We start from the raw sequence: 17,657 nt of genomic DNA on the forward strand, positions 1-17,657 counted from the left end.
ACAACATATTTTACAAAAAGTGTATTTCATTGATCCAAATATTGTCGTAGATAGTATGTTTGTTTTGTTAGGGTCTGGAAATAATAATTTCAGGTTTGACTTATTCTTCCTAGAATTTAAAAAAAATCACATTTTTATGTAAAAGAAAACATATCGTTTCAACAGGGCCAGAGTTTAGAATAGACTAAGACTGGCTCTGGATGTTTATAATAGCACAAAATTATCAGATTAGAAAAAAAGAGATTAGTCAGTTGTAAAACGTTTTCTATTTTAACTACATTTTCAATAAAATTATACTAGAATGACAGTTTAATATAAAGCATACGTTGACAATATGTGATGTACTTGTATGTCATTTTCTTTATTTTTTTCTTTCCTTTTTTCCTGACTTTGAAATCGTGGATTTTAGTACAATGTTTCTAAAACGATACAGTAGAATACGTAGCTATGGATGTTACTTTGCATGTTTGTGTATGTTGATCCTACTGTTTGAATAAACGAAATGTCCAAAAAAAATAAATAAATAAAAACAAATAGATCGATATGAAAATATACTTTGAGAGACATTGGAAAGAACCTTGTGATCAATACGTGCGGTTCACAAACGCAGGTTATGTACAACTACCCAGACTTGTGATCAATACGTGCGGTTTACAAACGCAGGTTATGTACAACTACCCAGACTTGTGATCAATACGTGCGGTTTACAAACGCAGGTTATGTACAACTACCCAGACTTGTGATCAATACGTGCGGTTTACAAACGCAGGTTATGTACAACTACCCAGACTTGTGATCAATACGTGCGGTTTACAAACGCAGGTTATGTACAACTACCCAGACTTGTGATCAATACGTGCGGTTTACAAACGCAGGTTATGTACAACTACCCAAGCAACAGTTGTGCTCCAATGATGTAGACAGTCTTTTATAGTGTTTTATGAAAATATTATATTTCTAGCATCAATATCGAGTAAATTTAACTGCATTTGTACCGATGTTCATGCATTTTAAATAAAATTTGTTGTTGTTTTTTGTGTTAAATTACCGGTAATTTCCATAACAGTTATCGTATTAATAATAAGAATAGTAAATTCACTCATATACTGTAAAAGGAGGATGTTTTATTTGTGGCCATACATTACTCTATTTATTTTATCACATACTATATTTCGTTTTTTGTTCGAAGGCGCTCCATATAGGTCGATGACATTTGTTTAATCCATACTGATTTTGAACTCATTTGAGCTTAAAACTAACAAAAAGCAAATGATTAAGCTACAGGTAAAATATCTAAACCTTTATGTGTGTTTGTTTAGTTTTATAAATAGCTACGTGGCCACAAATTCCCCAATTAAACAAACGTGCCAAATTAGCGCTACTTTTTTATAGCTACCTGAATCATATCATTTTTAATCATTTAAGTAAAATGAATTTAACATGTTGATGCATTTAAATAAAAACATTGTTTTGAATCAGCCTATATTGTTCGTCTTTTATAGAATAGTCATGTGTTTTTGCATATCATGTGTAATGTGACATTGCATATACAGTGTGTGTATACCACGTTACAAATTACGTCTCATGTAATACGTCAGAAGGCAACATTTTGCTTTAACGAGGTCTTAAATCAAATATAACTTTTCTTTGACTTAACCATTTTAAATGAAACAAAGGGCAGTCTATGCCGCTTAAAGAGCCACGGCTTCGTTTTATAACCGCAGTTTGATAAGTTGATTAGTTTTATTAAACACTTCGACACACCTGTTTCCATAATAATGCTTTGACATTGCTCCATTAGATGGCCGTATTGTGAAAAGGTTTGTCGAAGTGTTTTAGGAAACTTAACTCTCAATAAAACTCTGGTAAAGATCAAAGGTGGGGCTCCGTAATCGGCATAGACTGCGCTTTTTTCATTTAAAATGGTGAAGGAATAAGAAAGTAATCTTTGATTAAAGTCTTCATTCGAAGCAAAATAGTGCCTTCCTACGTAGCATTTATGACGCAATTTATCACGTGGTATACACACACTACTATACATCTACACAAATATATAAATCGGGAATCATGTTTATCCACATTTCTGTAAACACTTGAAATATCAACTGAGAAAAAAAATGCTTACTAATATTTCATCAAGTTATACGTTCATTTCTAAAAACTGTTATTACAAAGACTTATTGGAATATAATAGTTCATCTTATACTTATATCATGAGAGAAAAACGCTAAATTTCCTGTTAACGACGTTCAGTTTGTTTAAACAGGAACTTATGCACCAGTCATTTCTAACCACGCCCCCCCCCCCCCCAGGTCCGGGGAATAGCGGAGACTTTGGAATAGTCCAGCCAACCCCAAGTAAAATCCTCGCCCTGCGGGAACGAACAGTTGGTAAAATCCCCGACTATCCCCGGTATACCCCCGGACCTGGGGGGGGGGGGGGGGGGCGTGGTTACAAATGACTGGTGCATTAAGTCTTGTGTATGTTATTTAATGAAGACGTCATCTAATATGTTGTGACATAAGAAACAATATAAATAAAATTGAGTGAATATTCTCTTGTTTGTTCTACATATCATGCGTTACTAACGTTTCAAGAAAAAAGTTTTTCGACAGATGTCCGAATAATTGAGATATGTTCTTCAGTAAGCTAATTTATATGACTGAATTGAAGGTATTCATACTAAAATAAGCTGTTGACTTAAACAAAACTGTCAATCTGTGAGAATGCAGCTTTAACAAAGTTCCAATCATATGACAAAGTATATGGTCAAACAAAGAGACAGAACGCTTGAATATTACACGCACTACACAGCTATGAAAAAATCGTCATTGGTAGAGAAATAAACTCAGTGGGGCTGTAAACCAGTTTGCAAGCGATCAACCTCACCATTGTCCAAACACGTTGATGCTATAGTTGGTTTTGCAAAATCAGAGCATGCGTGGCCCATTCATCGTTATAGTTGGTTTTGCAAAATCAGAGCATGCGCGGCCCATTCATCGTTATAGTTGGTTTTGCAAAATCAGAGCATGCGCGGCCCATTCGTCGTATTACTCTGACAAAAAAATCAATTACCCTGAGGTTTCTGTCTGTATCATGTTTACAATTACACTAGTATCGTATTTTTTTAAACAATAGTAAATATATATCTAGTCTTTGGGCTGGGATGTTCACCTGTCTGTATCGTATAAGTATACTTGACCTTAAATACCACCAGCTTACAATTAGTACAATGTAGGTATTATCTCCAGAGTTAATAACTCCGACGAGTTCATAAGCCTTAAATTAAACCAAGTTCCCGATACATGTGTATGTATATTGATTTTGAATAAGAGTGTCACTTTAAACAAATGGGATCCCATGTTTTATAGTTGATCATGGATACGATGATGGAAGCAAGTCAGTTTTCCTTGATCAACTTAAAATTTAAGTTTAAGAATTAAAAGAGAGTTTCAAAAGAGTTATAATGATAAGTTTAGCAATATATGATAAATATGCATCAATTGATCTATGGTCAATTCAATTTATTGTTATTAATTCTAACTATCTTCAGGTACTAATTTAAAACACCACTACCAAACATGCACGTACTTATAATAAAATTAGAAAAAAAGTTGTCATGAACTTTTCTTAGGGCCAATTAAAGTGAGCATCGTTCCGTTCAATTACTCTTAATACATATATCAGCAAATAGTGTCAGCTTAAACATACTCATTGCCTCTATTTTGCTTTAAGTAAGTTCATGCTCAGGTAACAAAACTTGATACAAACTACGCGACTGTACAACTAGAATAGTCGCATAAAATAATAATATTGCACCTGTTTGTTAACAAAAAAACAACCTGAAATTTAGGATTTCCATCTCATGCTATTTTAAGAGCTGTGGGTTTTTGTAGAGTATGGGATCCCATTGTTGATTGATCTTACTTTTACCACAGGTATTGATTTGTCCTAAGTCGGAAGCCGTCTCTTATAAGTTGGATATGGTTATTAGTCTAAGGTTATATACTGAATAGAGTAGATTGATAAACTTTTATTTCGTCAAAATCATAGACAACGGGTGCCTGAATATTTTAAAAACAACGACAAAGGCGAACTACAAAGACAAGCATACTTGCATATTAAACTTAACAACATGCCTTGAACTACGACTCTGTTCAAAGTCACATAGAGACGTATGTCTTGTTACAGCCTCCACACAACATTTACGCAAGAGGTGTGAATAATAATACCATGGAAAATAAAACAGAGAAAAGCTTAAAATCAATGATGTGCAAATAAGCGAACCGTGGTCTTTCATCGTTACAAATTTAGAACAAACTCCTATTATAGCTATTAGCCTATTACTTCTGTCTAAATAAAGAAACATGGGATCCCATGATATTGTTTGCGCAAATCGATGACCCATTGATGTTCTGTATTTTGACATATTGACATTGTACGAATATAGCTACCATTGATAGTTACTAGCTCATGGTAATCATGGATATGTCGATGGAAGAAAGTAAGTTTAAGATTTTAAAAACGAATTTCAAAATGGGGATCATGATAATCTCATTCTCATTCATCAGATTTTCGATCATGATAAATATGTGGTACGCATGGGATCATCACTCTGGTGAACGAGAATGGATAATATTAACATAATGTTATTCATAAGCCGCAATATTAATGCGGGGTAAGGATTGTTTTCATACTGTTTGGATGTTCATTATTGTCAACCAAATGGTTGTCAAAAGACTATAAAGTAGCTGTTTAAATTTGCTTAGTTATTGATATGACCGTAACCGTTTGATGTATAGCTCTTTAATTTATCATGTATTGATTAATTCAAAAATTATCATACGAAACTCCTCAGCCATTGTTATCAAAAACAACCTCGGGTGTATGCCGGTACATCAGTTGTAGTAGTTCGTAATTTTTTGAATTATATCATTATTTAAATGGTGTTTTAGCTTGTATTTATTGATCTAAGTTTAGATTGACTGCAAGTGAAGTGTATTATTGCAAACATAATTAAGATTCCGAAGAGTTAAGTCATTAAGTTTAAGTGATAAATTGAAAATAGTACACGATCTACTTGCAGTGGACTTAAACATAACAATCTTTGCCAACTTAGGAGCTTATCCGGCTATCGGCGATCTCTATCGATTTCTCCTCTCAGTGCAATAGTAGGGTAGACAAAAGCTAGTTTAGCCATAAATTATTCATCTGTTTGACGCATGGTATTAGAAAACAGAATTTATGGGGGTCATGAAGTTGACCAGTCTTTATAATACATACGTTTCGATGGTAACTATATTTTTGGGCGATTTTAGAATAAGCCATTATTGAGAGACCTGTTATGCAGAGGAAACGTATGTTGAATGACTTGATTTTGACTTGCTAAACAGTAGAGAAATCTCTTATCACCTCTAATTAACTTACACGTTTTACATCTTATAAACCGTGTCTCGTTGAAGTCTATAAATGATCATTTACAAAGACATTTAATTAAAGTCATTTTTCACACTATTTTTATGAGAGTTTGATACTTTTTAAGCAGTGTAAAACAAAGTAGGGTGTGATATTTCGGAAAAGAGACAGATAAAAGGGAATTTAATCTGCTGTTGCTATCATTTAGTACCGGTCTTTTAGGACAACAGTTTAATGTCATTAATGTTGTATTGTTGAAACGTTAACCACAAAGCATACACAAAGGAGAATATCTATCCAGCCGACATTAACCAATGTTGGGTTGGGTGAAAAAGGAAAATCCTTCTCCCAGCCCATATGTATTGTCAATTAAAATTGAAACATTAACATTTTAAAAGATTTTCTTTTTCAAAACTTTACATAAACTATCTATTTCGGTACTTTTAAACTTATGAACATCTAACACAATAAATTGACACCTGATTAACCAAAAAAATCATTTTAACTGTCTCACATCGAGTATCATTATTTGATATCAGGGGAAAATGCGACTGCAACAGCAACCATAAATCACAAATTATTTTCAGATCGAACAAAGTAGCGGAACAGTTATAAAATATATAATTTATTATTTTAAATGAAAAACTTCGTTACCATACCCGAAGTGTCATAACCTTGCCGATGGATTATTCCTACCCCGCTGAGATCAACAATGCTCACGCCAAAGGAAGGGTCATAAAAGCTTTATCGTACAGTTGAATACACAGTTCTTGAGCACAGGGGCAGGGTGCGTTGTATTGACACAGACTTTTGACCACGCCCCTACCCCCAGTTTTTAAAAAAAATAATCCTAGGCCAATTTATCATTATGGGGGAACTGTTACTAGTGATAACTTGCAAAAAAAAATGAGTATTCATTCTGGATAATAGAAATATTATCTAAAAGGGCAAGAATTATCCTAACATATAATGTAGGAAGTAGGTTGATCTGTTGAAAGACTAGTTCATGAGAACTGTTTAACCATATTTTCCCTATATAAATCTATAGGCACTTTCGCTACATTGGATTTCTCCAAAGTTGGCAATGTTCTGAGTTTGTTACCGTTTAAATACATCCGAGGTTACTTTCGATAAAATGGCCGAGGAGTTCCGAATGAATAAATTATATGTTATCAAGGGCGTAGCAATCCTCGGCACCCCAGCGTACCATAACCTATATCACACCCTGGGCAAATTGGCTAGGGATACTTCGTAAATCATAAACATTTTCCGACCAATGAAATAGCTGATAACAAAAATGATTTAATGTCCTTTGTGAAGAGCTATCAGCATATTTAATAATATCCTGCCTAAAACGATTTGTAAGCCGTAATCTCATTGGATTGTTTTGAACCGAGATTACATCCGTAATTCTCGGCCATTTCTGCATCGTATATGGTGTGTCTCATGCGACGAATAAAGCGGTTGGATTTTACCTTATTAATTATGCATGAGTACGAGATGTTTACTGTAATGTGGAAAAATGAGTTGAGATTGAGATTTGGGGTAAGTATTTTTGTGATATTGGGGCCTGGTCTATTCAACGTTTGATTTGCATTCACAGGTCAGTGTATGCAGAATACTGAAGAAGGCAGCAATGATATGAAACTATTGCCTAATGCCTTTGAGCCCGTTAAACCTCTGGTAAGATAATAGTTACTTAAATTATAATAAAACTCAAAACGTTTGACATCTTACGCTTGTCAACGATTGGCGTTGGCATTGTTTGTGTGCCAATTTCAATCCCATATTTACAGTGTGTGTATACCACGTGATAAATTACGTCATAAATGCTACGTCGAAAGGCAACATATTTCCTAAAATAGAGACTAAACTCAAAGATAACTTTTCTTTTACTACACCATTTTAAATAAAACAAAGGGCAGTTTATGCCGTTTACAGAGCCCCGCCTTCGTGTTATTACAGAAGTTTGATAAGGTGATTAGTTTCATGAAACACTTCGACAAACCTGTTTCCAGAAAAAATGTTTTGACAGTGCTCCGCCAGACGGCCGTATTGTGAAAAGGTTTGTCGAAGTGTTTTAAAAAAACTAAACTCTCAATCAAACTCTTGTAAAAGACCGAAGGCGGAGCTCTGCAAGCGGCGTAGACTGCGCTATATTTCATTTTAAATGGTGAAGAAATAGTGAAGATATCTTTGTTTTATTGCCTTCCGACGTAGCATTTATGGCGCAATTTATCACGTGGTATACACACACTGATTAAGCAGATCGTTGTTAGCTTTTAATGTTAACTATTTGATTATGTGCTCATATAAAAAAATAAAGACCGGTTGGTGAAGTATACGCAATCAATCACATGTTTACGTATACATCGATTGGCTAACTAAAAATAGTCATTTTGAAGGGATTTTTGGTTTAACTATATTTCGTGATTGAATGGATGTACGTTCATAACATTATAATATATTTTCGGTGACGTTCTTGTTGTGTTCTTATTGCACAGCAAACAATTGGCAAGTGCTATAACATTTTGAATTTGAGTTCAACAGCAGCATTAAAGATGTTTATTTCAATATGGTGGAATGCTAATAGGCAAATTAATCAGAAGGGGATTATCATCGAAACCGTCAAAATTATTTTACGCTAAAAGAATACCCGTGCAATCGGATAAAGCTCAGAGCACCCGAAAGCTTTCCATGGAAGTATTTTGTGATGTATTATGATATTGGCCGATGTCGGGAAACATTATAATGTCAGTACTGTCCACGCAGAGCGATGTAACTTTGTCATTGATATTTATTTATTTTTATTCAATTTTATCTTAAAGTGTATCATTGGACGCCACACCAAAACTCATGGATAGTATGTAAGATGAAATCGGTTTAACTATTTTGTTTCACTTATGTGTATCATAATAATGTGGTAATGATACTGACGTCATGTAACTCACTATTGTTATACCGTGGATTTTCTCCGATATCAAAAGCAGACACAGCACGTTTTTCAAGTGCTTCGTTTTCAAATAGTTAATTGTTTCAGGAAATATGGCCGTATTTCAAAAAAGAAGAATGCAGTCAAGACGTCTCAAATTCAACACCGATGTCGGAAAACGTGTTTGTGCCAGACCCGTTCTTGCATTGTGACGTAAGTTAGCCACTGGTTTGACCCTGATATAAACCATTTAATTGAAATTATAACTTATAACATTTGACGCAAGTACCCGTGGGCAAAAATAGAATCAAGTTTGCGCAATATATTGTGATAGGCTAAATAGGTTTAAATATATAGTTTCCCCGCATGGTTACCATAAAATCACAGTAAGGTTACTGCAAATTATTACATTAATATCTTAATACCTTTTATAATTTCCGAAAACGCAAAAAATATATAGGCATGATACTACGTGCATTATTTCCCAACTTTAATTATTTTTGTTTAGGTTGAGAGGCACAATTGTACAGACGACACATGCGGTCGGATTTCATGGGTTGGCATATGCAAAGAAATGTGTCGGGCATTTGTAAGTAATCCATTGATTTAACCCTGGTAAAATCAGTTTTATAATAATTATATATCAAAATATAGAATTGGTAGCCAATACTCATGGAAATAAACTTATCATAGAATGAACGTGACGCTTTATTTTGCGATTGAATATTCGGTTTAAATATCTGGTTTCTCTAGTAATTTGGAAGGTGGACTGGAGCAACAAATACATAGAAATATGTTGATAACTTTTTTTAAATTTTCATAACAAATGGTCCATACTTCTCAGCAAACAGTCTTTCTTGGGCAGTTAAATTAATATTGTTCAATTGTTCAATTGACAGCTGTCCTCAAACTCTAAAATGCAATCTTAATCCCTTCAATCTTTGAGTTTATGATTCCTTAAAACTCGTCAGGACCGTACTCCCAAAGCTGTTCAAATATAGAAGTATTACACATAGAGAACATACAAACTTTAAGTGGTTACTTTATCATTTCTCATTATCTATAATGGAATTATATTTATTTCAGCTTGCGTATTCTGCCGGTAAGATTGTATTAATACATACAAAATTTTGCCGATTTGTCGTATTATGTTGTGTGTGCATCATAAAGTCAAACAAATTTCATATTATTTTTTGATAAAATTGAAATATAAGATAAAAAAAAAAAGATAATTACAATTCACATTTGAAACACAGAACTGTTTCATTTAAAAAAAAATAATGTTTTGTGATAAAAAAATATATATATATATATATATATATATCAAAAAATAAAATGAACATCAAGGGATACACTGAGTGCCAACCATACAAATAAACAATATCTTGAATGTAGAATCAATTTCCCAATAGGTAAAAAGATAAAATAAAAGTCGAAAATGGCAGGTCTTTTGAGTCGGGACAAGGTAAGCATATTTCATTTAATATTGATTTTTTTAAACCAACAAAAACCTTAGTGCTATAGATTGTAGAACACAAATGAATAGTAATGTATATTTTTAAAAATATTTTGCAGACAAAAACTTTCGCCCCTTTCTTACTTTAAAATCAACATGTCCAGAAGATAGCACATAATGCCTCCGTCATAATGCTGCTATTGTCAGACTATACATGATGATTTGTTGTTTAAAAATGTTCACACGTTTATTTTCAATAATCAAATTCATCCTGTATGACTTATATTAACTAACGTAGTTAAATTGCAACAAATGAAAAACATTTGTTCTTATACACATTCATTCTATTTCAGCTTATAACCGAAATATGTCATGGATGCTTTATAAACTGTTGATGATCATGACCAGGTTGCTTTCAATGATTTTGAGCATTGTTTCTGCACAACTATTAAGACGACGTAGTGGAGAAGATCTGATTGTCGAGATTCAATTAATTCGTTCAGGCTTAGAGTCGAACCCTGGTCCTAGGGATTGGATCGGTGAGTCATTACATACATGTAAATACAATTATGTTAGATACCGAACGGCCAACCACTTTCTTACTTGCACAATCTCTAAGCTCAACCAATAATGCTTGGTCCCTAGTGATGTGCTTAACCCAGATATATATTTGTAAACTCCACATCGGTCAAAATCTTTACCCAAGGAAAAATACAGTGTGAATGTGCCTGCATTATATTAAATGCACAAGAAAGCTTGGACTAGGTCCTGCAAGATAGGATCACAGTGAGCACGACTTCCAGCATAGAGGCATGAGAAACTATATATATAAACTAGGTGTGTTTATCAAGTGTTCAACACTTTAAAAATATGATATATATATATATATATATATATATATATATATATATATATATATATATATATATGATATATATATATATATATATATATATATCATATTTACTGTGTTGTTTGTGCAGTTTTGTGCGGTTGTTCCATATTTCTTGTTTGTGATTTTTTTGTGTTATATGTCTTCGGCTTTTAGCTTGTGTCATTACATGGGGTTTATGTTTAAACATTTTGCTACTGAGCATGTTTCTGTCGTTTTCGTATAAATATTGAGAGAGACATTATTTTGGAAATACGTACATATTCGTGCAAAACACAATGACTGTTTTTTCTAGCCGAAATACCGCCTGAAATGCCCGCAACAGACGATGATCTTGCTTACTTGTCCAACTATATTGGAAAAGGATGGCGACATCTTGGAAGAAAGCTTGGACTAGGTCCTGCAAGATTGGACCACATTGAGCACGACTTCCAGCGGGGAGGCATGAGGGACCAAATTTTCCACATGCTGTTGAAGGTGAAAGCTCCGCCGTTGGAAGCAAGCCTGAAAGACATTCTGGAAACGCTCGATGTCATTGAAGCTGAATTCAGTATCACGGTTGAATGGAGCGAGCTTTCACTTCGATTCAGTACATATTTTGTTTAGTGTTTTTGTGTATGATAAAAAACGTGAAAACAGTAAATGTACTATATAAGATTGAATGAATAAAACATAATTCACTTTATACAATTTTCAAAATGATCACATATATGTGTTGTTATTTGTAATTATCATTAATACTACTTTACTTATGCTTGTTACCTAAAGATAGATGTGGATTTCCAGGCTTTGATCTATAAACGTTACAACAAGGTTGTCCGATAAGCGCAGTGGCTAACGCACTCGCTTTTCACTGAGGCGTTCCGGCCTGGGCGCATGTGAGTCGGGCTGGTGGTTAATTCGCCGGAAAAGTTGTTTTTCCCCGGGTTATCCGGTTTATCATAATCAAACATCAGTCTAAATACTTGTTAAATGCTCTCTTTTTTAACCTGCAGGAGCAATTCGGCAAAATCAACTGACAGAACAAGAGAACAATATATTGGCCTTGCAAGCAGAAAACGAGGAACTGAAGACTGAAAACCAGGAACTGAAGGAAAAGTTAGCCTCACTTGAACGCGACAGTGGAGCTCTAAAGAGGTGCTCCGAAGATGGGGACGCAGCGACTGGGGTTAAAAAGATAAAACACGAATAAATCATGAATGCACTTAAACAACAAAGCAAACGTTTCTACAAGACGTAATATTCGACATATCAATTCTAAACATCATTGTCGACGAATGGACTATTTAAGTTTAAATTAATATATGACAATTCTAAATAAATGTCGTGTTAACACTTACAAATATATTAGATTTTATGCGTTAACGTATATATTGGAAACTGTAGACACTTTTATAAGACTTAATATGTAAATATAATTTTTTCATATAATATGTATCATAAAATGATAAAAAAACAAACAAACAAAAAAACATTATTCTTTTGAAAATTTCATTGTAGTTATGCTCATATCATATTCGTAGTGTGCAATGTTTATTATACATATCTTAATTATTATTATTATTATATATATCAAGCACTTGTTTCACTGTATTAATATCGTAGGCTACATGATCGTATTGTGTTTATTTTATGTATTGTTGATTTGGGTGTTATTATTGTGTATCATATGTATACAACCTTTCTTCTGCCAAAATAAATATTATTTCAAATCATGTGTTTTAAATATTCCCGGCATACGTTCGGTTTATGCTTTGTTCCATGGTCTACAAATGTTATTGAATAGTTGTGTTTGCTAAATGTGCTTTCAGCTTTATAAACGTTAGATCCTAATGCTACTTTGAAACTGCATCTAAGAAACTACCAGGGGCGTAGCCAGGCTTTACTGAATGTTACGCACGAAAGGGGGGAGGGTGTGGGAATATCCCTGTAGCCAGTGTGGGGTTTAGGGGCCTCATCAGGGGAAAAAAGTGTAAAATGAAACTAACATGTTGAGCTCTGATGTGTATTTGGGTGAATTTATAGGTTCGAAGCCGCTGACCTTGTAGTTACCAAGTGATTGATTTAGGCTCAGAAAGCTATCTAGCACAGAGAAGAAATGCTTACTTTAGCCGATCTTCCTTTTATTCTTATATCAATTTTTAGCAAAGCACTCGACTTTGATGCCATTTTTCAAATTGATGTTACGCACCTGAGTCTACTACCTTAATAGTTCACTACTTCAATTGTAATTACCTGCAATTTTCTTATTAGTGACCAACAAGGGAGACTAATCATTTTGCATAAAAGTTGTGAATACAATAATTATGGCAGTATATGTATAAAATGTGGTTAATGCGATGCAACGTACATACTAGACACTCCAATAATCTGCTGCACTTGATTTTACCTTTACTTAGTTTTAGTTAATGGGGCGTGGGTAACATGGCAACTGTAACATTTTCCAAATGTTGAAACGCTTAGTTTCCATAAACGAGCTGAAAGACGATTCATTTAGAAGCAGAATGAACCAAGTCATAGAATAATCCCGTTCGATGTTTTTATATATCGATTATTGTATGACAGGTTTTTGCAAAAAAACACAATTATATTTAAAGTACAATCATCCATGTTTTGGTTTAATTAAGACTGTACTTTGACATATATGGAACATTAAGATGCAACACAATGAACTCTCTCTCTCAGTCTCTATTTGTTTGAGACTTTCGATTGAACGAAATGGAACATCGCTCTCTATAAAACTTGTTTTGAATGCGAATATAGGTTGACAGCAATGGTACATGTAGATGTAACACCGTCAACACTCTCTCTCGGCTTATTATGACTGTCGATTGGCACCAATGGTACATGTAGACGCAACACTCTTAACACTATTTATCAGACTCGGGTTGACTGAGACTGTTTTAGACAGCAATTGTACATGAAGATGCAACACCGTAAACGTTCTCTCTCAGTCTCGGTTTTATTGAGTTCGTCTATTAACAGCCATGGTACATATATATATCCAACAATGTCAATGTTCTATCTTAGTCTCGGTTTAACAGTGATGGTGTACGGTACATGTAGATGCAACACGTTCAACGCTCGTAGAGTTTCTGTTTTATTGAATTTGTCAATTAACAGCCACGGTACATATATATGCTACAATGTCAACGTTCTCTTTTTGACTCGGGTTGACTGTGATGGTGTACGGTACATGTAGATGCAACACGTTCAACGCTCTAAAAGTCTCGGTTATTATGACGGTTTATTCACAGCAATGTGGATGTAAGTGCTACACCTTCAAAGCTCTCTTTTTTGGACTCGGTTTGATCACGACTGTCGTTTGACAGAAATGGTACATGTAGATGCAACACCATCAGCGCTCTTTCTCGGTGTAATTGCGATTGTGGTTTGACAGCCATGAAACATGTAGATGCAACACTTTTAACGCTCTCTCTCAGTCTCGGTTTCATTATGACTCGATTGACAGAAATGGTACACGTAGATGCAATACCGGTAATCCTCTCTCAGTCTCGGTTTGACTGTGACGGTCGATTTACAGTAATGATGTATATGCAAAACTGTAATCGCTCTCTCCGTCACATTTTATTGTGACTGTCTATTGGAAGCAATATGAGACAACGAATAGATGATATTTGTTGACTTTCGGTGTAAGATCAACATTAAAATCATCGAGTGATGACAGAAAACGATATGTTTTCATTTGGCAGTCACGAGAGGAAATGCATTCTTCTGTGATTACGAGTGTAATTAATTGTGATCTCACACCGAGAATTAACAGCATTGTTTATGCTTTAGTTTGAGGAAAATGTCAATTTAATCGGCATTTAATGGAAAATCACGTTACAAACATAATTTTGATTGTTACGTCAAATAAGTGACTTCATTTGTATTTATTTCAACCCGACATAATTAACGCTACTCTACTTATTTGTCGGCAGTTAAAATAAAATCAATGCAAATACCATGAGGTTTCACCTGTGAGCCCAGGATATTTGCTAATATCAGTGTAAGATCGTATTTTATTTTACGAGTGTCATCGAAATCTAAAGATACGATCTTTAACTGTAATGCCTTATTTTTGGATATTGATTTGTATTTTAGTTTATTCTTTTCTATATACCATCCTTTGCATACCCCTTTGGTACCGTGGGACTCCCTAAGTCATTGTTTCGATCGCCGATGTCGAAGAATGTCATTCCTCCGACGGCTTGTTGATAAATAGTTCTCCAAGTCTTTTTTAAAGTTTATGTTTAATCGTGTGTCAGTGCAAACAATTTAGAAACATTCATCAACTAACTTATGCATTTATGTTCCAAATTATAACAGTCAACGCATAAACCAAATTAATTTGAACAGCGCATGAATAAAAATCAAATTGCACTGGTCGCCATTTACTGAATAAATATTTGAAAGTTCAAACGTGAAACAAATAAATGGTTTTTAAATTCGTTAATGATACATGAATATTTAAACAAATTCTGAGATCAATATATCAGTCTGATTCGCATGTAGACGGGTCGTTTTCCAAATGAAATATGAATACCATGCTTCGTTGTTGAAGTTTGACGGGTCTGGGAGTACTAATAGTAAGTATTTTAGTTTATTATCAAGAAATTGTTGTTTGAATATCCCGGAAAGCTCGATGTATAAAGTCAGAATTTTTTAAAAGATATAAAACAGATGATATACCATCGAATTTATGTTCGAGCACTTTTCCGTTTGTAATGAGTTTATACAAAAGCAAACGGCGGGCATTAAGCTTCAAAAATACGTTTGAAAAAGAGAATTACCATTCCGCAATAAACGATAAGTTAAGTTTATTTCTAAAATACTTCTTTATTTAAAAAAACATGTTATATATTTTTCATATCAAACTTTTATTTTCGACAAACCTTTCTGTTTTCAAAAGTGAGTTACATAGTGTTGATGCAAGGGAAGTAACTAGAAGTGGTTTGAAGAAGTTATGAAAGTTGTAATTCTCATTCCTAGTTTTGACTTATAAAGACCGTGTTTCAGAGAAAGCGTAACAGAAAATAGTAATCGTATTTAACTAAGCAACAATGATGCAGGTTGGTGTATGTCTTATCTTTAAAAGAAACTGGTGTTGCAAGTTTCATAAAAAAACAAATTTTTATTGCAAACAAATGTAACACCAAAAATATGACAACAAATGCTTTTTCGTATGTTAGAAGAATCAAAGAAATGCATTTACTCAAAAAATCCTTTGATTTTGACAACAATTTACGTCAAAATAATAATAATAAGAATTTTCAGTATTTCCCGAGGTCCCAACGACTTGGACCTAATGAGTTAATGCATACTTTTATAAGATTTACCTTTTGCGTTTTATCTTTATTAAGGATTGTTGGGATAAGAGTGAGGTTTGTGCACATAAACTGGTTTAAACCCCCAGTAAATTTACATTTTACTGACCGTCCAAGGCGGTACCTAACAATTCTTGATAAACATACCTATTTTTTTATATATAGTATGTATGGACTGTGCTGTTTGTGGAGTTTTGTGCTGTTCCTCTGTTTCTTGTCTGTGATTTTGTGTTCTATGTATTAGGCGTTTGCCCAGTGCCACTAAACCGGATTTATGTTTAAACTTTTTGCTACTGAGCTTGTTTCTGTAGCTTTGTGCATAAATATTTCGACTGCATAAATATGTGTCTGTCTTTGTTTGTATCTGTTATGTCGTTAGTTCGAGCTCTACCGATGGTAACTTATACTAATACCATTTCTAGTGAGAATAATTTTTATCTGCGAAAAAAGCTCAATATCAGCGTGAGGTCGAGCTAAAATAAAACTTTTTAACTAAATTGTGTTATTTTGTTGTCACCTCAATATTTCTCCTGTTCTTCCCGGTCTACCCGCACTTGGTCGTATGGGTCTTATCCAATGTTTAGAATTGTCTTTTCCGTATGGCTTCACTAAATGTATGATGAGGATTTCATTTTAAACAATTTAAAACGAATTTCTGATTGACCATGCCACCTACTTTTTATCACATTTTAGAAAAAGGATTCGGAGGAAAAGACAAATAACCAAATAAAAGTTTTAAACAAATTATAACTAATATGTAAAATTATAGTTCATGAAATTTGATCACGGGAAATAATTTAACAGAGAGGGTTAACAGTGACACCCTTAACACAAAAACTGCAAGATCAAATCACGTCGTATAATGTATCTGTGAAGATAATATTATGAAATGCCCGCCAACATCTGATGAAAAGCACGCGTGAAACCCACGAGATTCGGTTGCAGCAGCTGGACACGCATCTTGCGCTTCAAAAGGTCCCACACGTGCACGATCGGACTTAAATCCAGACTTTTTGCAGGGCATTGGAGTGTTCGCATGTTGTTTGCTGAAAGATTTAAATCACATGTGTGCTTCCAGCCGCGTGACATGGTACGTTATCCTGTGCCAACATAATACCGCGATTAGCACGGGCATGAGGTAGAAGAACCGTCATTTTAATACCTCATCGCGTTCATGTTTTCTTGAATAGGTACAGTTGGGGTTTTCGTGTCCATGGAAATTCCGGCCCACATAATTATTGAGCCATCCCCATTATACCAGACAGTTCTCATTGTTCCGCTTACCCCGACTACGATGTACGCGATCACGTCTAACATTCCCGCGTAGTGTCATGCATGTCTCGTCAACAAATAACATTGGCCCAGTCCGCCCTTGTGAATCAAAAATGTCGCCTGGTCCACATTGACATTGCCTGCCTGTGCCTTTACAGAATCAAAACACCGCAAGCCGATGGCCCTCAGAAGATTTGTGGGTGGTTTGCGCGGTTTCGTCTGACACATGTATTACGTTCTATCGTCACTGCCGTGATATAAAGATCCTGAAGGTGGTCATTGACAATTTGAAAGTCCTGTAGGGGAGTCTTCACTTTCCTTTTATGGCATCGTCGGAGACTTGCAACAATACCGCTTTGT

General features: G+C 34.4%; 1 protein-coding gene across 1 annotated transcript; it reads left to right on the forward strand.

Annotated features, from left to right (window-relative positions):
- The first annotated feature begins 4,379 nt into the window (after window positions 1–4,379).
- Window positions 4,380–12,401, forward strand: LOC128224434 (uncharacterized). Its single transcript, XM_052934275.1, has 8 exons — window positions 4,380–4,504; window positions 7,019–7,098; window positions 8,456–8,560; window positions 8,856–8,936; window positions 9,434–9,449; window positions 10,157–10,342; window positions 10,991–11,284; window positions 11,691–12,401. Exons 1-8 carry the CDS (start codon window positions 4,474–4,476, stop codon window positions 11,885–11,887), a joined length of 990 nt encoding a protein of 329 aa, XP_052790235.1. The 5' UTR covers window positions 4,380–4,473; the 3' UTR covers window positions 11,888–12,401.
- The last annotated feature ends 5,256 nt before the right edge of the window (window positions 12,402–17,657 follow it).

This window comes from Mya arenaria, chromosome 17, assembly GCF_026914265.1.
Source record: "Mya arenaria isolate MELC-2E11 chromosome 17, ASM2691426v1".
Classification (NCBI taxonomy): Eukaryota; Metazoa; Mollusca; class Bivalvia; order Myida; family Myidae; genus Mya; species Mya arenaria.

Bases quoted from the DNA above. Each gene is read 5' to 3' on its own strand.
- LOC128224434 (XM_052934275.1), top strand. From the start codon at position 4,474: ATGGTAATCATGGATATGTCGATGGAAGAAA. The intron at 7,099-8,455 runs GTAAGATAATAG...TAATTGTTTCAG, and splicing joins TTGAGCCCGTTAAACCTCTG to GAAATATGGCCGTATTTCAA. The intron at 11,285-11,690 runs GTACATATTTTG...TTTAACCTGCAG, and splicing joins CGAGCTTTCACTTCGATTCA to GAGCAATTCGGCAAAATCAA.